The sequence below is a fragment of the Hemicordylus capensis genome, chromosome 3, assembly GCF_027244095.1.
Source record: "Hemicordylus capensis ecotype Gifberg chromosome 3, rHemCap1.1.pri, whole genome shotgun sequence".
Lineage (NCBI taxonomy): Eukaryota > Metazoa > Chordata > Lepidosauria > Squamata > Cordylidae > Hemicordylus > Hemicordylus capensis.
In genome coordinates this window covers 7,847,665-7,869,848 of record NC_069659.1, presented here as the reverse complement: position 1 = coordinate 7,869,848, position 22,184 = coordinate 7,847,665, and the positions used below count along the sequence as shown (strand labels likewise).

Sequence of the window (22,184 nt, the reverse complement as noted above, 5' to 3'; positions counted from 1 at the left end):
ACCCAAACCACCCACCCACCCCCACCCCTCACATACGTATTGGCCCTCCATAACTTGGTTCCAGGGAGTGCTGCAAAGTTTATCCCCTCCCCAAGATTTCTGACTGGGGTTCAGACCTGCGGAAACATTTTCCCTGCAGTATTTGGTCATTAAAGTAATGGTAAAGTTGTGCTGTCGAGTCGGTGTTGATTCCTGGAGACCACAGAGCCATGCGGTTTTCTTGGGTAGAATACATCACAGTTTTTTAAAAGCGTTTTACCCAGGCTTTTATATGATTGCCTCTACTGCTGCTTCTTTGTATATTGTAATCTGTATGGTTCTTTTATGCTTGTATTTTAAATCTTTAGTCAGACACATGTTTTTATATTTTAGCTTAATATTTTAATTGTGTATTTTTATAGTTTTGTTTTAAGGGATTGTGGAGGAGAAAGGGTTAAGCCTTCTTCCCCCATTGCTGCCACCGGCATTAGATTTGCCCTTCTCCAGCTGTTGGTGCAGTGGGGAGAACCGAGTTCAAATCTTGACTCAGCCATGAAGCTCACTGGATGACCTTGGGCCAGTCTCTCTCTCTCTCTCTCTCTCTCTCTCTCTCTCTCTCTCTCTCTCTCTCTCTCTCTCTCTCTCTCTGCCAAACCTCCTTAGAGGATTGTTGTGATAAAATGGCACAGTGGAGAAATTAACCATACCCATTACCTTGAGCTAAGGGAAGGGCTGCCACTGAGAGGCAGAGCACCAGCTTGGCATGCAGATGGTCCCGGGTTCGATCCTTGGCATCTCCAGTGAGGATCTGGAAAGACTCCTATCTAAAACCCTGGAGAGCTGCTGCCAGTCAGTACTGAACAATACTGGGCTAGCTGGATGAGATGCCTGACTCAGTAGAAGGCAGCTCCCTATAAGCAACTTGGAGGAAGGGTGGAATAAAAGTGTTAGAAATAAATAAAGTCTTGGGGTGGAGAAAGACATGAGACAACCCAGTCATGGCTCTCCTACATCTTGTCAAGTTTGGCACTGATAAGTAGGGGTATGTGAGCTGGCTCAGACTGAGCCAGGCTCGGCTTTGAGCTGGCACAGTTCAAAAGGCTTGGGTCGAACCGAACTGGGCCCAGTTTGGTCTGAGATGGAACCAAACCAGACCCGGTTCGACCTGAGGACCGAGGAGACCCGAGTTCAAATCCCCATTCAGCCATGAAACTAGCTGGGTGACTCTGGGCCAGTCACTTCTCTCTCAGCCTAACCTACTTCACAGGGTTGTTGTGAAAGAGAAACTCAAGTATGTAGTACACTGCTCTGGGCTCCTTGGAGGAAGAACGGGATATAAAAATAATAAAATAATAATAAATAATAAAATAGGGCAGGAGGGAGAGAAGTTAAAATGAACCTTAGAAGTTCTGGGGGTGGCTGCGGCGGCAGTTGCAAGGGGGTTTGGTGGGCAGAGGGGCGGCAGCTCCTCACCCCACCCCTACCAGCCTCCCCCTAAGTAGACTCATTGGGGCCCCCTTCAAGCCTCTGCACAGGCACGGTCACTAAAATGGCCTCCAAGCCTGTGTGGAGGCCATTTTAGTGACCTACAAGCCTGCACAGAGGCCTGAACCAGGCCCAAACTGGCCCTGCCTACTCAGGGGGAGGCCGGCGGGGGTGGGTGAGGCCCTCTGGCACCACTGGCAGCATTTCCAAGGTACATTATAAGTTCCCTCCCTCCTGCTCTACTTTAATGGAAGCTCCCCTGGCCTCATCTGCCCCCCTTTGCTCCCCCTTACCAGATTCCCCTTTACCAGTAGGCCTCCGGGCCCTCTGAACCAGCTCAGTTCGGACCCAAACCAAGTGCAGTTCAAGTGTGCACGAATCCGGACCGGCTCGAATCCAGTTCGGATTTGAGCCGAATTAGCTTTTCCGGTTCCGGTTCCATGGCTAGAGTGTTGGACTATGACTAGAGAGACCCGAGTTCAAATCCCTGCTCAACCATGAAACTCATCAGGTGGCTCTGGGTCAGTCACTCTCAGCCTCACCTACCTCACAGGGTTGTTGTGAGGAGAAACATAACCATGCACGCCATCCTGGGCTCCTTGGAGGAAGAGCAGAATATAAATGTATAAATAAACAGAAGTTGGATGGGATTTTATTGCCCCATATCTTCTTTCTCTGACCATGGATCTATTTTTTATTTTATTTCACTTTGTGGCTACTAATTACCCCCATGGATTGTGGAGAGCTGGCCTTGTGGTAAAGGTAAAGTGTTTCATCAAGTCAACATCTACTCCTAGTGACCACAGAGCCCTTGGGTTGCCTTTGGTAAAATACAGGAGGGGTTTACCATTGCCTCTTCCCGTGCAGTATGAGATGATGCCTTTCAGCATCTCCCTATATCACTGCTGCCCGACATAGGTGTTCCCCATAGTCTGGGAAAACAGACCAGAGGGAATTTGAACCAGCAACCTCTGGCTTGCTAGTCATTTCCCCACTGCGCCATTAGCAAGCACGAATTGTCCCCTTTACTAAGCAGGGCCCACCCTAGTTTGCATATGAATGAGAGACTACATGTGTAAGATATTCCCCTCAGGGGATGGAGCCGCTCTGGGAAGAGCATCTAGATTCCACATTCCCTCCCTGGCAGCATCTCCAAGATAGGGCTGAGAGAGAGATTCCTGCCTGCAACCTTGGAGAAGCTGCTGCCAGTCTGTGTGGACAATCCTGAGCTGGATGGACCAATGGCCTGACTCAGTATATGGCAGCTTCTTCCTATGTTCCTTTTTAGAGGAGTGGGGAGTGGGATGGAGAGAAGCCTCTAAAGAAAAGATGAGTGTTGATCAGTTATGGAAGGAAGACATCCATCTGCGCTCTGCAGGGCCCCCAGCCCAGCCTGTCCCCATCTCTAGGGAAGATTTCAGAATCCTCAAGGTCACCCCAGGTCTGGCCTAGACCTGCTGCAGAAGGAGGTGAGACCCTGGACTGTACCACTTCAGACTATAGATGGAAGATGCCACCTTGGAGTGCTCCTCTACATTTAAGCACATGGCACAAGTTGCCACCCCTGCACCAGGGCTGGGCTTGCCTTGAACATTTCCCCCAGACGTCCCATCTGCACATCATATTTCTATGGGCAAGTAGGGTGCCTTTCTTTCTCCTTGGGAGGAGGTATCATTCCATTTGGTATCCCCCACCTGCAGTCCAAAGTGGTACAGTCCCTCCCACCCCCTCAGCTCTTGGCCAGGTGGCCACGGCCATGGGAAGCCTGCTGCAGGTAGCCTGGGCCAAAGGCCTTTCCACTATCTCTGATGTCCCTCCCTGCTATGGGTCATCCCCCACACAAGCATCTAAGGACTCCCCCCTGCCAAACCCAGCAACGCACATCTTCAATCCCCAAAGTATATCCCCCCCCCAAAAAGGTATCTTTCGCCTGCCCCCTTTAAGTATGGAGCTGCTCCTCAAACTCCGATGCACAGCCCTGCTGGGTGTGAACACGGGAAGCTGCCTGATACCGAGTCAGATCCTGGGTCCCTCTAGCGCAGGACTGGCAACTCTGACTGGCAGCAGCTCTCCAAGGTTCCAGGCTAGGAGTCTTCTTTCCGCGCGCTCTGCCGGGGATCGAACCGGGGACCTTCTGCACGCCAAACGGATGCTTCTCGTCTTCCCCGCTGAGCTACACGGCCGCCTCAGCCCCTTCTTCGGAACGGAGCCCAGCGCAGGGCACCTAGAAGCATCCAGCGCCTGGCTAGGATGGAAAAGGTTAATGGCTGCTGCCTCCTCCTCTCCTCCTCCTCCGCCTCCCGCCCCCCGCAGGCGCTTGCGTGCTGACGGAGGCAGGTGATCCGACCGCATCGCCTGCCCTCCCCTCCCTCCTCCCCCCTCCCTCTCTCAGCAGCATCCTTGGCTGGGAGCTCCGCTGGGTGGGGTCGTGTTTTCTCTGCAGCGGCCGCCGCGCGATGCTGCCCGCCTTTGCTGCTCCTGTCGGACGCTGCTGCTGCTGAGGATGGCTGCGCTTGGGAGGCCCTGGCCGTGAGCAGAGGCGGCGGCCGTGCCCTCTCCGTCTTCGCCGGGCTGCCCGCTGGGCTGCCGCCGGTCGGGCCATCCAGGAGGCCGAGATTGCTGCGCCGAGACGGACGCCGAGAGGTGGGCTTGCATGGACAGATCCCGACGACCGCCCCACCCCAGTTCTCCGCCCAGACATCGCCGCCCGTCTCGGCCGTGAGACAGTCCCGCGGACACTGACCGGCGCGCCTTGGATTCCCGGGAAGAATCCTGGGTGCTGCTTGCTGGCCCGAAGTCACCCGGGAATCCTGCAGCGCTCTGCAGCCTCTCTTCGGGTTTCCGACGCTGGGGAGAGCAGGCGGGGGAAAGATTTATTGTCTCCCCCTTCGCAATCAACGCGTGTCTCTGCTCTGAGACTTGCGCTCTGTGGCTTCTTTACCTACTCACTGCTGCCTCCCCACCGCCGCCCACCGCCACCATTCTGGTTGGGGGGAATTAATCAACTCTCAGTCCTCCAAGGGCAGGTTTTGCGGGTGGGTTTTGTTTTTCTTAATGCTCCTCTCCTTTAGAACTGTGCAGATTATTATTATTTTTTAAGTAATTGAACACCCCCCCCCGCCCCAACTTTCGAAGTAGGGCCGACTCCGTGAGTGGCACACAGGACTGGATCTGTGCATCTCTACCCAAAACAAAACAAAAAGAAACCTTTGCAAAACGGCATCTGTGATGTAAAGCTGGGCCTGGAGAGTTGCAGAGTTGGTGGGCTCATTGTCTGTGTGGAGGGTTAGGGGCAGCTGGTGCTCCAGAGTGGAGGCGGGGGAGGGGCTGGGCCAGGCCGACAAGATGGCCTGGCCGTGCATCACCCGGGCGTGCTGCATCGCCCGCTTCTGGAACCAGCTGGACAAGGCAGACATCGCGGTGCCTTTGGTCTTCACCAAGTACTCTGAGGCCACTGACATCCCAGGGACTCATGTGGTCCTGCAACAGCAGCAGCAGCAGCAGCAGCAGCAGCAGCCACGCCCTTCCTCTGCCATCGAGACCCAGCCTGCTGCCCTTGGCGGTGACCTGGATGCAGTTGCCAGGGCGACCTCCGTGGCTGTGGACCATGCCCCCACGGCTCCTTCGGGAGGCCTCCACAAATCCGGGCAGGCCCACACGGAAGAGTCGGTGATGCGCCAGGACTACAAGGCCTGGAAGGTGCAGAGGCCAGAGGCCAGCTGTAAGCCCCGGAATGAATACCATCCTTCGGAGACACCCTTTGGGAACAGGACCCAGTACCAGAAGGATTTCTGTGCCTGGCCCATCCCCAAGAGAGGAGACCACCCCTGGATCCCGAAGGCAATGACCATCCCTGCCGTGGACCTGGAGAAAGGCTCCAAGGAAAGATCAGGCAGCCAGGAGAGGAGGAGGAAGGCTCAGGTGAGCCAAGAGAAGGAGGAGCGAGGAGGGAAAGAAGAGGAGCCCAAGGCAGCCAGGCCCGAAGAAGGAAGAACCAAGAAGACCAAGAAGACCGTCCATCTCATTGAGGAGGGGGTCCAGCAGCAGCAGCAGCAGCAGCAGAAGCCGGCGGCGGGGTTCTCCGTGACACTGGAGGGCAGCAAAGGGAGAGCAGCGGTGGACGCTCTGAACCGGCAGATCAAGGAGGAAGTAACGGCAAGGGTGAGCACGTCCTCCTACAGGTGAGAATCCAAAACGCTTTCCCGGCTAAGCCGGACTTGCTGCCTAATCCGAGGTTCTCACACTTGGGTGCCCAGATGTCGTGGGACTACAGTTCCCATCACCCGCAGTCAAAAGGGCCTACAGTCATTGGTGGGAGTTTGAGTTCTACAACATCTGGGCACCCCAGTTTGAGAACTCCTGGCTATAGGTCTTGGTCTCATCTCCTGGGTATCCACCCAGTCAGAAGCGGCTCTACCATGAGGCGGGGGGGCGGGGGCCACCTCAGGCGGCAGCTGTGGGAGACAGGCAGCTCTAACCCCGCTGGCACAGTCCACCAGGAAGTTCTCCTGCACCTGTCTGAATGAGGAGCCCATAACTCAGTGGCCAAGCCCACGCTTTGTATGCACCAGGTTCCGCGTTCCCTATCTGGCATCACCAGTTATCGGGTCTCAGATCTTAGGGAAGACCCTTTCTGGAGAGTCACTGCCAAGCCACTGCCTTGCTGGGGAGTCACACCACTCGGCTAGATGGACCTGAGTCAATATAAGGTAGTTTATAGGTACATAGGAAGCTGCCTTCTGCTGAGTCAGACCCTTGATCCATCTAGCTCAGGATTGTCTACCCAGAGTGGCAGCGGCTTCCCCAAGGTTGAAGGCAGGAGTCTCCTTCAGTCCTTTCTTGGAGATGCTGCCCGGGAGGGAACTTGGAGCCCTCTGAATGCAAGCAGGCAGGTGCTCTAGAGCAGGGATTCTAAACATCGGGCCCCCAGATGTTATTGGACTTCAACTCCCATAATCCCCAGCCCCTGTGGCCTTTGGTTGGGGATTATGGGAGTTGAAGTCCAATAACGTCAGGGAACCCAGCATTGAGAATCCCTGCTCTAGAGAATGTACTAGAATGAATGACTGGGGATGCCCAAGGAGAACCCTGGTTCCTTCCAAATGGCCATGGAATGCATGGGATTTCTGAATGGCCAATGGCCATTTGGAAATCTCATGCCTTCCTATGGCCTTTTGGAGGGAGGAATATAGGAAGCTGTCTTCAACCGAGTCAGGCTACTGGTCCATCTAGCCCAGTATTGTCTATACAGACTGGCAGTGGCTTTTCCAAGGTTGCAGGCAGGAGTCTCCTTTCTGTGAGATGCTGCCAGGGAAGGAACTTGGAACCATCTGCATGCAAGCAGGCAGGTGCTCTTCCCAGAGCGGCCTCATCCAGTGGCAGAGGGAGGCCAGCGGCGGCCAAGGTTCAGCCCACCGCCACAGGCCCCCCCCCCCTCGTGTCAGACGCTAGTGTCTGATGGCAGACACAGCAGGGCATAATTTAGTCCACAAACCGGGCCACGGGGCCCTGTTTGCAAGCAAGATCGGCCAGCGCTGCATCCACAGCATGGCCGGGAGTGGCTCAGGCAGGGAGAACCACTCCAGCCATGCTGCAAGTGCGGCGCTGGCTGATTTTATTTGCAAATGAGACCTTGCGGGCTCATTTGCAAGCTAAACCACAGCCCCCACATCTGGCATCAGACGCAGGGGGCGTTGCTGGGGTGCGAAGCGCGGCCCCTGGGAGCGGTGGTCTGGGTTCTTTGAACCCGTTCACGCAGTGGTGGCTCTACCCCTGGCCTCATCCCGAGGAGAATATTTTACAGTGTAGTCTCCTATTCAAATGCAAACCAGGGTGGGCCCTGCTTAGCAGAGGGGACAATTCATGCTTGTGGCCACAAGACCAGCTCTCCTCCCATAAGTTCTTTGTGTTCATAGCTTTTTACTCTTGTGTTCTTGTGCAGTTCATGTTTGTGAGTTTGTAAAGAACATCCAGGTGGGTTTATCTAAGTGTTGATCAAAGAAAATCACCATCAAAGAAAACATTTTGTTGTTGTTGTTGTTGCTTGCGTTAAAAGTATAATACATTTTCTGGGTTTGAAAATATCAGATTTGCCTCTGAAATGTTGTACTAGGCTTGGATTTCAGTGCTGATGCATGATTTACACACACACACACACACACACACACACACACGAGGACCTGCAATTTGCTATAACAATTGAACTGGATTTTCCAAACTCTGTGTTTAAATATCATCCGATTCTGAGAGAATGTGTAAGAATTTGCAAAGATATATGAGGCAGGCTCATTCCAGGTAAAATGCGGTCTTCAGAACTGTTTTTTCGGTCACCTGGATCTTTTCACAAAATACTCTTATAAAAATCAAACATTTTTATAAGAGTATCAATTTAGGGTAGAAGGCAGAGCTGCCGGTCTGCATGAAAACCAATTAGTGCTTGTCCAAACCTGTCAACACTGGCTGGATGTAGCCTTCTAGAATGTTTCCCCAACTCCTACCTGAGATCCTGGAGTGGGATTGCTTGTCAGGCTGTCACCCCACTAAAGAAATCTTAATGAATCGTATGAGTTTTAATTGTTGTATGTGTTTCAATTACTTAAAAAAATCTATTACATATGCAAAAATGTACTTATGAGTAAAACGGTCATTCTGGGAGGTGGGGAAGCATACTGTCTCTGTCTTTAAGTGAAACACACATGTCATATAACCTTGAAAGAGGCCCACCCTTCTGTCTGTGAGAGAGAGCAGCGAATGCCTCTTCTAAGATGGTGCTAATTCCATGGGGGTTTTAAAAAGTACTTGTTCTGAGAATAATGTTTTTTTGTGTGTGTTTAATGAGCCGCAGAATTAATTGGGGGTGTTATAAAATCACTCAACACAAAGGTTCTCAGACTTGAATTGAATCCTCTGATATTGGTAGAAAACAGTTCCCGTCATCTCTGGCCTTCAGCCATTGTGTCAGGGGATGATAGGAACATAGGAAACTGCCACATACTGAGTCAGACCCTTGGTCCATCTAGCTCAGTATTGTCTACACAGACTGGCAGCGGCTTCTCCAAGGTTGCGGGCAGGAGTCTCTCTCAGCCCTACCTGGAGATGCTGCCAGGGAGGGAACTTGGAACCTTCTGCTCTTCCCAGACCAGCTCCATCCCCTGAGGGGAATATCTTACCATGCTCACATGTGGTCTCCCATTCAAATGCAAACCAGGGCAGACCCTGCTTAGCTAAGGGGACAAGTCATGCTTGCTACCACAAGACCAGCTCTCCTCCTCCATTACAATGGGAGTTGTAATCCAACAACATCTGGGTACCCAGGTTTGAGAATCCCTAACTCAGCGTGTTCTTCATCAGTTAATTGAACACATTTCTAGACTCAGCTGTTGCACTCCTAGTTGTTTGGGACTGGACCAAAGGAAAATACTGTGTGTGGCAGAAGGGAATTCTCGTTCATGCAGGCTATTGTAATATTAGAACTTGGTAGTGGAGAGTGTCACTCACTCATCGACTGACTGGCAGCAAGTTTAGACCTGAGAAAAGGAAGTACTTCAAACAGTACAGAATTAACTGATGAAATCCATCCCTCTTAGATGTGGTGATGGCCACTAGCATAGACAGCTCTGAAAAAGAATTAGACAACTTCATGAAGAATGGGTTTGTTAACAGCTGCTAAGCTAAAAGGAACCTCCAAGTCTAGAAGCAGTGTATCTGAGTACTGGGAACAAACTGCAAAGATCATTGTCTTCATGTCTTGCTTCTGAGCTTCCTTGCCTGGCTGCAACTGGAATCTAAATTGTGAACTGGCTAGACCAGGGGTGGCCCACCTGAGGCTCTCTAGAGGTTGTTGGAGTGGATGATGGGAGCTGTAGTCCAACAACCGCTGAAAGCCTCAGGTCTGTCTAGTTCAGAATTGGTCACCCCAAGATAGACATTGTCCTGGGCTAGCAAGGTAGCTCTTACATTCTTCGGTTAGGAGTTTCTAAGGGTCAAACTAGAAGTGACATTGAACATGTTTTCCCAGCATTGTTCCAGCATTGTTGCAATTTGCACAGTGCCAGTCGCCAGCTGCATTGCAAGCTGGGAATTCCTCTTACTCCTTCCCTTTCTTACTGAGCACTTTCCCAGCATCTCCCCTGATTGCTCAGCCTTCCTCAACCCCCGCCCCCTGGCCGTCTGGTCTGCATCCTTCCCAATGACACACCACTGTCCTCGTGTGCGTCCTCATCGGTCGCTTCGCCTTCCATCCCTGCTTCAGTTCCTTTCCAGTCCTTCCTCGGCCCTGAATTGCATCGCGCTGCTCCTGTGGCACATGGAGACGGGCAGGAGACCAATACGGGGAGGGTCCGCATTCTGGCTCAGAGCAAGAACCGTCTGACGCGAGGGCCTTACGGAACTTCACTGCCACCTGACCATGTTGCATATGAGTTCATGGGGCAGCGACGGAGCAAGGATGGAGTGGGCCCTGGGACAAAAGTGAAGAGGGGCTCCCTCTTTCTCCTCCCCACCCCAGAGTCTGCTACAGAAGGCCCATAAGGACGGGGTGACAACCAAAACATTCTCAGCACGCCTTTTCTTTCACTCCTCTGCAAATAACAACACACATTCCCCATGCATACGGATTCCTACACACACACACACATTCTCCTGGATTAGAAATCTCTCTCTCTATCTATAACACATAGACCTACTACCTACATGTATACCTCCTGAAGACGGCTCGTGTCTGTTTTTGAAACCAAGACGAGTCCTCCGATCAGGTGCCGGCAGTGTGCCAATGAGGCGGGGAGGTGTGTGTGTGTGGGAGGAGCAAAGGCTGATCTGCTGCCCGGCCAGAGGGGCCCCTCCCTCAGGGGCTCTGAGGCATTTGTCTCTCCACCCCCCACCCCTCCGTTCAATTCTAGCTACTCCCCTGTAATGGGGAAGAAATGCAAGACCCAGGGTCTTGGCCACCATCCCTAAAAGATAAAAAGAGCCTAGTTGGGTCAAAGCAGAATTTAGTCCGATATCCTGTGTCCCATGGTGGCCAACCAGCAATGCTGGCGCACAACATTTTGCTGCGCCACATGCAGTACCCGTTTGCCCTGCCCGCCCCTTGCCACAAGGGTCTTATTTAAGTGCCTTGTTGAATCGAATTGCAGGAGATGCGATTTCTTGTTGCAAAACGCCACTACCCCATCCCCCAGCACCAGGTACTATCCTTTCTGATGTCCCCCTCGTACCAATGTTATCTTCTGTCTTTTCTTCATCCCAGCAGAATCTGCTTTCCCCAGAACGTAAGAACGGCCCTGTTGGATCAGGCCCAAGACCCATCTAGTCCAGCATCCTGTTTCCCACAGAGGCCCACCAGATGCCTCTGGGATGCCCACAGGCAAGAGGGGAGGGCAGGCCCTCTCTCCTGCTGCTTTATTGGGAGGCATCCTGCCTCTGAGCCTGGAGGTAGTCTATAGCCATCAGGACTAATAGCCACTCATAGACCATGAATTTGTCTAAGCCCCTTTTAAAGCCATCGAAGCTAATGGCCATCACCACATCCCATGGCAGAGAATTCCATAGCTTAATTATGTGATTGAGATTCCTTTGTTCTCAATCTCTAGCACTCAGTTTTATGGCATGATCTCTGGTTCTAGCGGAGAGGAAAAACTTCTCTGTATTCAGTCACTCCACACCATGCATAATTTTATCAACCTCTAGCAGGTCTCCCTTTCGTCGCTGTAATTGGCATGAGTATGGGTTACCCTCTAAATGCAGGGATTGCATTTCACTGCCACAAACTCGCCATAAACCTGGATGATAGCAAAAACTTCTTTTTTAAAAAAAAATGGGACAACCAAAATCCATTATTGTCTTTCTGTCCTATCCTTCTTCCGTAATGGAACTGGCCACACGACACGTGATGACCCCAGGCATTCCTCCATATGGGCAACAGCTAAACACAGAACTTCTGAATTGCAGCAGTGTTGCTCTGTAATTTTAGAATCTATGGTCTGGGACCGGCAAGGCATTCTGTCTCCTTTCCACCACCATGTTGGTTTCCAGCTCTGGCCTAAACATGAAGCCCCGCTAGGAGAAAGAGATGAGTGGTGGTGGTGATGATGATGATGATGATGATGATGATGATGATGATGATGATGATGATGGAGGCAAGACTCGAACTGGTGGCCTGAAATGACAAGGAGGCAGCTTTAGGCCAGACATTAGGAGAAATGTCCTGCCTGGAAGAGCCTTTTGACAATGAAGCCGTCTGCCTCATGCAATGGTGAGCTCACCTTCTCTAGCAGTTTCCAGAGAAGAAGCTGGGTGGGAATATGTCAGGGATGCTGCCACAGAGTTCTGCACTGAGCAAGGAAGTGGATTAGAAGACCTTCAAGATCCCTTCTGGCTCTAATGCTTAAACGGGATTTGCTGTGGCTGTTCTACTCCCTTTGAGCCAAAGGATATAGAAAAGCAAAGCAGCTCTAGAGGCCAGGAGACTGGAAGCTGAGGGGGCAGGAAGGCTGCAGGACCCCACATGATGTAGTGCTTAGAGCATCAGACTAGGACTGGGGAGACCTGAGTTCAAATCTCAGCTCAGCTCTAGAGCTCACTAGGTGACCCGAGGCCAGCCACTGTCTCTCAGCCTAGCCTACTGCACAGGGGTGTTGTTAAGATGAAAAGTGGAGATCATATGCAGAGCAGCTTCGAAGGAGAGCAGGATTAATAAACCAAGGAAGCAGGGGGGCCACGCAGCCAGGATCTGCCGTCTGGTTTGAAATATTAGCCAGCTTCTTTTAGCCTCAAAACTAAGAATAGAATGTGTTATGCTCATTTTTCTTTCTATTTTTCTTTTCTTTTCAAATGGTAGTATCAGTTTATGCCTTTCCCTGCCTTTGGATATTTGGGTCCACCAGGACGGGATTTTAAACTCAAACATCACTGATACCCGATCTCCCTTTTCCCCTCTTGCTGTACTCAGGCACCAGAGAGAGCCGGCTGGCAGGGACAGTTCCTCTGGGAGCTCAGTCGGTTGTTTCAGTGCCCTTGCTGAGCCTTCTGAAGCAGCGTAATGTAATGCCTCCAAGGCTGGGGACTGGAGTCAAGTCTATAAGCAAAGACAGAGTTGTAGATCCAGACTGTAGTCGTGTTCAGTTTTAGGAACCAGATGGAAAATTTCTCTGGTTTTAAAAATCAGTCATTCTTTCATTCTTTTTTCATCTTTCGTTCTCTCTTATCCTTTTGTTCTCTTTCTTTTTTCTTCCTTTTCCTTCCTTCCTTGTGTTATTTTCCTTCCTTCCTTCCTTCCTTCCTTTTGTTATTTCTTTTCCTTCTTTCCTTCTGTCTGAGATGTTGTAGAGTCATTTCCGGAATAGACAGGACTGAGCTAGATGGATCAGTGGCTAGCTCCATAGAAGGCAGTTTGCATATGCATGGGGGACGTGGGTGGGAAGCACTTGAAGGTCCCCAAGCTTCAGGCTGATGTCTGCCAAAATGATCACACCTTTTGCATGAAGCTTTGCATGAAGCTGTGCTTTGCGCAGTGAAAGGCATGACAGATTTAATGTCTGATGCAATGAGACTGCAAGAGAGAGGGCAAAGGGGACAACCGGCATGAAAAGAATATGAATGATACATTTTGAAAAATAAGTAAACATGGAAGACACCAATCACGCTGACTTTACTGGAGTTCATTTCTGATTCAAGTTGCCACCCTAAACACACTTGGGGGAATAAGTTCCTCTGAACTTAAGGTAAGGTAAAGTGTGCCGTCAAGTCGATTTCGACTCCTGGCGCCCACAGAGCCCGGTGGTTTTCTTTGGTAGAACACAGGAGGGGTTGACCATTGCCTCCTCCCGCGCAGTAAGAGATGATAGCCTTCAGCATCTTCCTATATTGCTGCTGCCCGATAGAGTACCAGCGGAGATTCAAACTGGCAACCTTCTGCTTGTTAGTCAAGCATTTTCCCGCTGCATCACTTAAGGTGACTTCCTCTGAACTTAGTAGGACTTATTTCCAACTTCACATACAAGATTGGGTTGCCTGTCTGCGTGTTTAGAATTTTGGCCTTAAGCCCAACCCTAATTATATTTAGGGTTGCCACCTGCAAAAATAAGAAGGGCCTTACATTAATGAGGGACCTCACAATGGTTTTTTAAAAATACGAAAATGACTAATTTTCACGTTTTACATAATGCATTTTCATTTAAAGGTATTCCTAATGCAAATAGGCTTAGTTTTTCATTGCATCTTTGCCCAGTTAAAAAAAAAAGCTTTATTTTTTTCTATTTTCATTCTCCTTTTTGTTAGAATAATAATTGCTTTGTGATGCTGTGGAGGCCTCCAAGCTTGTCATAGCTTAGGGCCTCTATGTGTCATGATAAGGCCCCTAGTGCATACTTGGCTTTATCTTTCAGAAATGGCTCAGAGCATTTTATAACATTTTAAAAAGAACAAATCCATTTAAAAAGAGCAAAGGACAGCTCATTGGCCAAAAGCCTGGGGGAAAAGGGCAGTCTTCACTTTCCTCCTATTGGTTGGGAGAGAGGGAGCCATGCAGGTCTCAGCTGAGAACACCGTTCCACAGCTTGGGGGCAGCAACTGAGAAGGCCCTGCCTGTTGGTACGTAGAGCAGAGTCTTCCCAGCTGACCTTGTCAGGTGGGTAGATTCAGCCCTAAGACACACGGGGCCCAAGCCATTTAGGGCTTTAAAGGAAATAGCCAGCACCTTAAATTGTATTTGGAAATAGACTGGCAGCCATACACATAAATTTGTGTATGAGTGGGGGGGAAAAGAGGTCTGAAGTAAAAAAAACATACTTCATTTTTAAGGTGATACATGTGTCATTGCTGATATCAGAAGAGGCATTCCCCTCTTGTGCCTTGTCTAAGATGATGTCTCCCATCTTCATATATGTGTCACAGCAGGCAGATCTTGAATAGGGCATTCCCTCTTCTTAGACCATGTCTCAGATCTCCCATCGCCTACATGTGACGTAGCAGGCCTTATCCTGAAAGAACTCTTATAAATTGGTATTTGCCGCTGCAGTTTTTATAAAGACTTAAGGGATGACTCCGAAGATAGCAAGGAATAGTGGGTACTCTCCCCCCAAATATTTCCTGCTCCCCCTTTTGCTCCCCCATCCACCAGACTAGAACTTTGCAACAAAGTAAAAGGCCTCCCTTGTTTAAAGAAGCCTCATTCATTCACTCCTCCGCCCCAGACCAAGCAGCAGAAGCCAGTGCAGTCTGGTAGGGAGGAGACTCCTCCAGCCCCCTAGGAGCCCAGCTTCCTGAGCGTCCTTCCTGGCCAGGAACTGGGCTGGGTGAGACCATGTGTGCAACAGTGATGTGCATGAACCGGTTCGGCATTCTGCTCCTAGATCGCCAGACCGGTTCGGAAACCGGCGTTCAAACCGGTTCGAACGCGGGGGTGGAGGCTCCTTTAAGGCGCAGGGAGGGTGTCCTTACCTCCCCTGCCACACTTCCCGCTCTGGCACTGCTTCAAAAACCGCTGGCACGGGGCAGCTGTATACCCTCTTGCCTCCCCGGTCAGCGTAATACGTGCGCAGGCCACTTCTGGTATGATGCGGATCAGGGCAGCAAGAGGGATAGAGCCACCCTGTGACAGCAGTTTTTGAAGCAGCACCAGAGGGGGAAACATGGCGGGGAGGTAGGTGCTTTAAAGGAGCCTCCCTCCACCTCCAGGTTCCGTGCAGACCCCTGGTGTGTGGTGGGGTGCTGGGTCATCTCCCCTGCAGATTTCAGCTGGTCTAGCACTGGTTTCTCTCCCCACTTGAGTCTTTCCTACCACATGGTCTTGGACAGGAGGAGAAAACTAGCCTGGATACTAGACTGGAAGGCTTGGCCTAACCCAAAAAGAGAATATTTTCAAAGAGAAATCTGACCCATTTTCTGCATAATTTCGAAAATATCAAGTAAGCTTCATTAGTGAGGTAAATAAACTAACATTAATTACCTTACTTCCTTAAGTATTTAACATACAGCAAAATCCTCTCTCCCCTCATTATGTTTTTTGCCACTAGCTGTTCTAGAATCACACCTGAACGACTTATAATGAAAATATTTAAAGTGTTTTTTTAAAATATATGCACCTCAACAATTAGACAATTACAGGTTAGAGCCCTGCTGAAAAGCATGTAGTCAAAACTCTGCATGCAAAGTGAGCATGAATATTTGTTTGTGTGTTTAATGAATGGCATTTGAGGGCAGGACAGACTTGTTTGGTATGAAATGTGCCATCTCTTGGCAGGGTATGAATGTCCCAGGTTAGATAACCAGGAATTACGCAATGCTCTGCTGAGGCAGGCTAGGGTGTCACGAGAGGCCTGCAAGGGTGCTGTGAGAAATACGTTAATGCAGCAATGAAAGGCTCTGGGGAGCCCAATTACCCACCCACAGGGTTCAAGCGCAATTTCTCTGGGTCTGGTACAGATTGGCAACCCTGCCTCAAGGTGGGCCTTGAGTGCTCTGCACAAATTGGAAAGTTGACGGGTGTCTTCCAGCTTCTTTGGGTCCCTTCTGTTTCTGGCTGCTTAATTTGTCTTTATAGCCATACATGGCAGCATGGTCTGAATTATACTGCTGGGCTGGGCACAGAGCATCTGCACCTCTAGTTCGCCGCCACCGCTTCCCCCCCACCCCTGCCACCACTTTTTTGCCAGCCAACCCACCCACCTGCCACCTTCTTCCCCCACCCACCCCTGGCTGTCTTCTTCCCTGCCCACCTCCACCCCCCATTTACTTTGGCTGGCTGGCCAGTCCCATTCACTGCTGTTATCTTTGCCCACCGGCCAGCCAGCCAGCTGCCACCACCATTTTCTCCCCCATCCCCGTTGCTATCTGGGCAGCTGCTTGTGAACTCTCGCGAGAGCTGCCACACATGGGATTAGCGATGGGTACGCCTAAGAGAAATATATAGATAGGCCAGCAGCTTTCTGTTCAGGATGTTGACTGTTCCTTTTTCTAAGTGTAATTAAATTCTATTTTGTTTTCAGAACAGTTTGAAGTTTCACTGAGTTCTGGGCTTCTCAACTTTGAGTCCCCTGATTTGTTGGACTACAACTCCCATCATTTCTAGCCATATGGCTGGGAATGATGGGAGTTGTAGTCCAACAAATATGGGGATCCAAGGTTGAGAAGCCCTGATTTATCCAGCCAATCTCAGCCCTCCCTTTTAATCCCACCCCTTTCCAAATTGTATAAAGTGGTCCCTTCCACCCTCTATTAATTCTGCAAAACAAACGCTATGCATACTAAGTGCAGGCATTAAAATAAATGAGAGAAAACCGAGATAAATCAAAAATAAATAGGAAGAAGGGAAAGGGGATTGGTTTTAAAGAAGCAAAGCAAAGGTGGATTTAGAAGACTTCTGGGTTTAAATAGCATAATTAGTTTTCAGACAACTCCAAAACCAGATATCCAAGTATTTATCACTTTCCTCATGCCTGTTGTATACTTCCCCCCTCCCCTTGTTAACATCCTGTCAATGAGGCTAATTTCACAATCAGTGAGACCCACCAGAGGGGGTTCTGTGGGGAGAGCAGGCTTAGCCCGCTCTCCCCGCAGATGATCAAGGCAGCAACCTGTGCAGCCAGATCGTCCGACCACACGACTCCTGGCTCCATCACGGAGCCGGCAGGGGCTGCGGGGATCAGGGGCCGCACGGCCCCCAGAATTTCCAGGATGCCCTGCGTGAGCGCGCAGGGCATACTGGAGAGACCCCCGAGCCTGGGAGGCTGCTTGCATCCTCCCGATGGGGGGTCTCCTCGTGTGTTGCCAGGGCGCAGACTTGCGCGGTGGCAATACACGGTCAGGAAGCCTGGGTTAGCGGAGTGCTCGCTCTGCTAACCTGGGCTAAGGGGAGGGCTGCTTTGGCGGGCTAGCCGCCAGGATATCTCACAAGATCTTACCGGCTTCTGACACCCCATATAAAGTAAAGTTGTGCCGTCGAGTCGGTGTCAATTCCTGGCACCCACAGAGCCCTGTGGTTGTCTTTGGTAGAATACAGGAGGGGTTTGCCATTGCCTCCTCCTGCGCAGTATGAGATGACCTTTCAGCACCTTCCTATATCACTACTGCCTGATATAGGTGTTCCCCATAGTCTGGGGAACATACCAGAGGGGATTAGAACCAGCAACTTCTTGCTCCCTAGACATTCTTGCTCCCACTGTGCCATTAGGTGACTGTGGACACCCCATATAGATACAGGAAAATAAGTATGGATAAAAATAGGAACAATGGAAGCTGTCTTCTACTGAGACAAACCATTGGTTCATCTAGCTCAGTACTGTCTACACAGACTGGCAGCGGCATCTCCAACGTTGCAAGCAGGAGTCTTTCTCAGCCCTATCTGGAGATGCTGCCAATTTTAATACTAAACAAAAGTGGGGAGTTTGAGAAGATTGCATGCGCATAACCTGAGAAGTTTGCATGCACATAACCTGGTGCCTGGGCTTCCCACCCCACCCTGTGAAATTCCCAAAGCTGAAGAAGTGCTTAATGACAGTAGATGGAATATGGAACATTGGATTGTGCTCCCATGCAGATCTACTTGCGCAAGAGCACTGGGAGAAAAAAGTTTTTTAAAAAATAAAAATAAAAATAACCAGAAACCACGCATGCACACACACTCACTCCTTGTCTACCTGAGCTCAGGTAAATGTAGTAATAGGAAGCAGGAGGTGGGATGTCCCACCTCCTCTGCAACCTTATTGGCCAGAAATTGATGGGATGGATGGGGAGAAGACTGCAAATCATAATCAGCCACAATTAAAAAACAGCAATGTGAATGGCCCAGATTTGTTCCGATTTATGCTTATTTACATTTATACACCACTGAGAGACCTTCAAGGCCAAGTGGAAGACAGATCATCCTGGAGAGAATCTATCTATGTGGTCGCTAAGAGTCGACACCAACTTAGCAGCACTTAATCAATCAGTCAGTCAGTCAATCAATCATTCAATCAATCCCATTTATATATGCTTATCCGCACTTTATTTATTTATTTAATTTATTTATTTTTGCATTTATATACCGCCTTTCGTTAAAACATACAATAAAAAGGCAATAATAACATCAAGCTAAAAATATAAAAACATATAAAAACAGCCATAAAAACAATACAAGTAAAAACACACAGAAGCAGCAGTAAAAACGATTATGTAAAAGCCTGGGTAAAAAGCCAAGTTTTAACAAGCTTTCTAAAAGCCATGATGGAGTCCGAGGAACAAATGGCCACTGGGAGAGCATTCCAGAGTCTAGGAGCAGCAACAGAGAAGGCCCTGTCCCAAGTGCACGACAGCCAGGCCTCCCTCATTGTCAGCACAGGGCCCCCTCAGATGTCCTCGTCAAGCGGGCAGCAACCCTTGGGAGCAGGCAGTCCCTCAAATACCCCGGGCCCAAACCGTTAAGGGCTTTAAAGGTCAAAACCAGCACCTTGAATTGGACCCGGAAATGAACCGGCAGCCAGTGCAGCTCTTTCAAAATGGGAGTGATGTGTTTCCAACGGGCAGCTCTGGATAAAACCCTCACTGCCGCGTTTTGCACTAGCTGCAGTCTCCGGATATTCTTCAAGGGCAGCCCCACGTAGAGCGCGTTGCAGTAATCCAGCCGCGACGTGACTAAGGCATGGGTAACCGTGGCCAGATCTGCCTTCTCGAGAAAGGGACCAGCTGGCGAACCAGCCGAAGCCGTGCAAAGGCACCCCTGGCTACTGCCTCCACCTGAGCTTCCAAAAGCAGAGCCGGGTCCAGTAGTAGCCCCAAGCTGCGTACTTGCTCCTTCAAGGGGAGTGCAACGCCATCCAGAACCAGTAAAATCTCCTCATCCCGATTGGTTCTCCTACTGACCAACAGTACCTCCGTCTTATCCGGATTCAGTTTCAGTTTGTTAGCCCACATCCAACCCATCACGGCCTCCAGCCCCCGGTTCAGGACATCCACCGCCTCCCTAGGATCAGATGACAAGGAGAGATAGAGCTGAGTGTCATCCGCATATTGCTGACAACTCAGTCCAAATCCCTGGATGACCTCTCCCAGCGGCTTCATGTAGATGTTAAACAGCATGGGGGACAAGACCGATCCCTGCAGGACCCCACAGGCCAACGGCCACGGGGCCGAGCAGTAGTCCCCCAGCACCACCTTCTGGACCCTCCCCACAAGAAAGTACCGGAACCACTGCAACGCAGTGCCTACAATTCCCATACTGGAGAGGCAGCCCAGAAGGATACCATGGTCGATGGTATCGAACGCCACCGAGAGGTCCAGCAGAAACAACAGGGACGCAGTCCCTCTGTCTATTTCCCGGCATAGGTCATCCACTAGAGCGACCAAGGCAGTTTCAGTCCCATACCCGGGGCGGAAGCCAGATTGAAAAGGGTCCAGATAATCCATATCATCCAAGACCCTCTGCAGCTGGGACGCCACCAAAAAGGGAAGGTTAGACACAGGTCTATAGTTATCCAGGTTGGAGGGATCAAGGGAGGGCTTTTTAAATAGTGGTCTTACCACCGCCTCCTTGAGGCACGATGGCATCCTGCCCTCCCTTAATGAGGCATTAACGATCACCTCCAGCCATCTGCCTGTCCCCTCCCTGGCAGCTTTTATTAGCCATGAAGGGCAAGGGTCAAGAACGCACGAAGTCGCCCGCACACTGCCCAGGATCTTGTCCACATCCTCAGGCCGCACCAACCAACACAACGGGACCAGATGGTACCAGAGGCACATCTGCCGGAACTGCCAAAACTCTGGAGTCCAGGTCAGCACGGATGCGAGTGACTTTATCTGCAAAGTGACAGGCAAACTGATCACAAAGAACTGTAGATGACTCCTCCCCCATTGTCTGGGGGGATGTGTGGAGCAAGGTTTTTACCGCAGGAAACAGCTCTGTTTGTCTGCACTGAGCAGACACAATGGAGGCAGATGAAAAAGCATTTCTTCGCCGCCCCCACCGCCATGGAGTAGTCCCTAAAGTGGGCTCTATCCCATGTTCGGTCGGATTTGCGACAACTCTTCCTCCAGCGTCGTTCCAGCCGTCGCCCGAGTTGCTTCATCGCCCTAAGGTCCGAGGAAAACCAAGGAGCAGAACGGGCTCCACCAAGCCGGAGAGGGAGTTTAGGAGCAACCGTGTCAACAGCCCGGGCCATCTCTCCATTCCAGAGATCAACCAGGGCCTTGAAAGGGTCACCAGCTCTGGACACTGGAAACTCCCCGAGGGCCGTCTGAAATCCAAGCGGATCCATAAGCCTCCGGGGGCAGACCATCCTAATCGGCTCACCACCCCTGCAGAGGGCAGACAGAGCAGTCAAACTAAACCCCACCAGATGATGATCTGTCCATGACAAGGGAGTGGTCTCAAATTCCCCCACCTCCAGATCATTTATTTCCTGGTCAGCAAAAACCAGATCCAGAATGTGTCCTGCCACGTGGGTAGGGCCCGATACCAATTGAGACAGGCCCATGGTTGCCATGGAGGCCATGAAATCCTGAGCCGCACCCACTAGGGGGACCTCAGCGTGGACATTGAAATCCCCCAAAACAATAAGCCTGGGGGTACCCAAGGCCACCTCCGAGACCACCCCGGCCAGCTCAGGTAGGGAGACTGAAGTGCAGTGGGGTGGTCGGTACACCAGCAGAATCCCCAGCCTATCTCGGAGGCCCACCCTCAAGGACAAACACTCGAAATTCTGAGATTGCCTGACCGGGCACCTGGAAACGGGGAGGGTCTCTCGAAAGATGACTGCAACGCCTCCTCCCCGGCCCTCGAGGCGGGGCTGCTGCACGATCTGGAAACCTGGAGGACAAAGCTGAGAGAGACCAACCCCGCCCAGCACATCTAACCAGGTCTCCGTCACACATACCAGATCAGCACGCTCATCCACAATCAAATCGTGGATGAGAGATGTTTTTGCGTTAACTGACCTGGCATTCAGCAGCAGCACCCTAATCCTTGAGGGAGTTTTCTCAGAGCTCCCTGGGGTCAGAGGGTTGGGAGAAGGGCCAGAAAAAGGAACAAGCCTCAGTTGCCTGGACCGATTTCCCCTGTAATGGCCTGCCCAACTCCCACCGCCATACCTCCCTCTGCCCGCTACCCATGATATTGCTGCCCACACTCCATACCCACTTTTTCGCTCTCCCAGACACATCTCCCCAGACTAACCCACCACGGCTTCTTGGCTTAAGTAAAAACCAGAACCAGACTTGTGCAATCTCTTGCTGACTTCTTGATTGCAGGAAGAAGGATCTTCAGGGCAGAAGGAGAAAGATCTTCTGGGCCCCAGGCAGCTCGCCCCATGGCTGAGAGCCACAAGGATGAGAGCCCTTGGGCCAGCCTGCCCTATATAGCAGCAGAAAAGCCACAGCCCAAGGAGATCTTACACACCTGAGGAAAGGTGGGGCAGAGGCAAAGACAGCACAGTCAATCAGTGCCCCGCCCAAGCTGTTCCTTCTGTCTTCTTCCTCCATACTGACCTCCTGACTAAATGTCTCAGTAGTACTATTCAGGGAGTTGGCTAAAGCAGCAGTTCCCAACAGGGGGTACTAGTACCCCTAAGGCTACCTGAAGGGCTCCCAGGGGGTACTCAAAGCCCTCCTGCCTCCCTACACTGCAGCTGTGCTATTTGTTGTCCATCTAAGCCCCTACATCTTCAGTGATGTGTCTGCTGCAGAAGGGGAAGGAGGAGTCTTCCTCCTGATTGGCTGGCTATGTCCTGAAGCTCAGCACGCCCCTCTCC

General features: G+C 50.9%; 1 protein-coding gene across 2 annotated transcripts in view; it reads left to right on the top strand.

The window, feature by feature from the left end:
* The first annotated feature begins 3,822 nt into the window (after nucleotides 1-3,822).
* The window catches only part of MAP6 (microtubule associated protein 6), a 60,825-nt gene continuing 42,463 nt past the window's right edge, over nucleotides 3,823-22,184 (top strand). The window contains exon 1 of one of the 2 annotated variants that reach the window (XM_053308670.1): nucleotides 3,823-5,645. In XM_053308670.1, the coding sequence (XP_053164645.1) occupies nucleotides 4,810-5,645 (836 nt within the window). In that variant the 5' untranslated portion in view covers nucleotides 3,823-4,809. The remainder of the gene's footprint in view (nucleotides 5,646-22,184) is intronic. The other variant, XM_053308671.1, reaches the window with a different exon arrangement.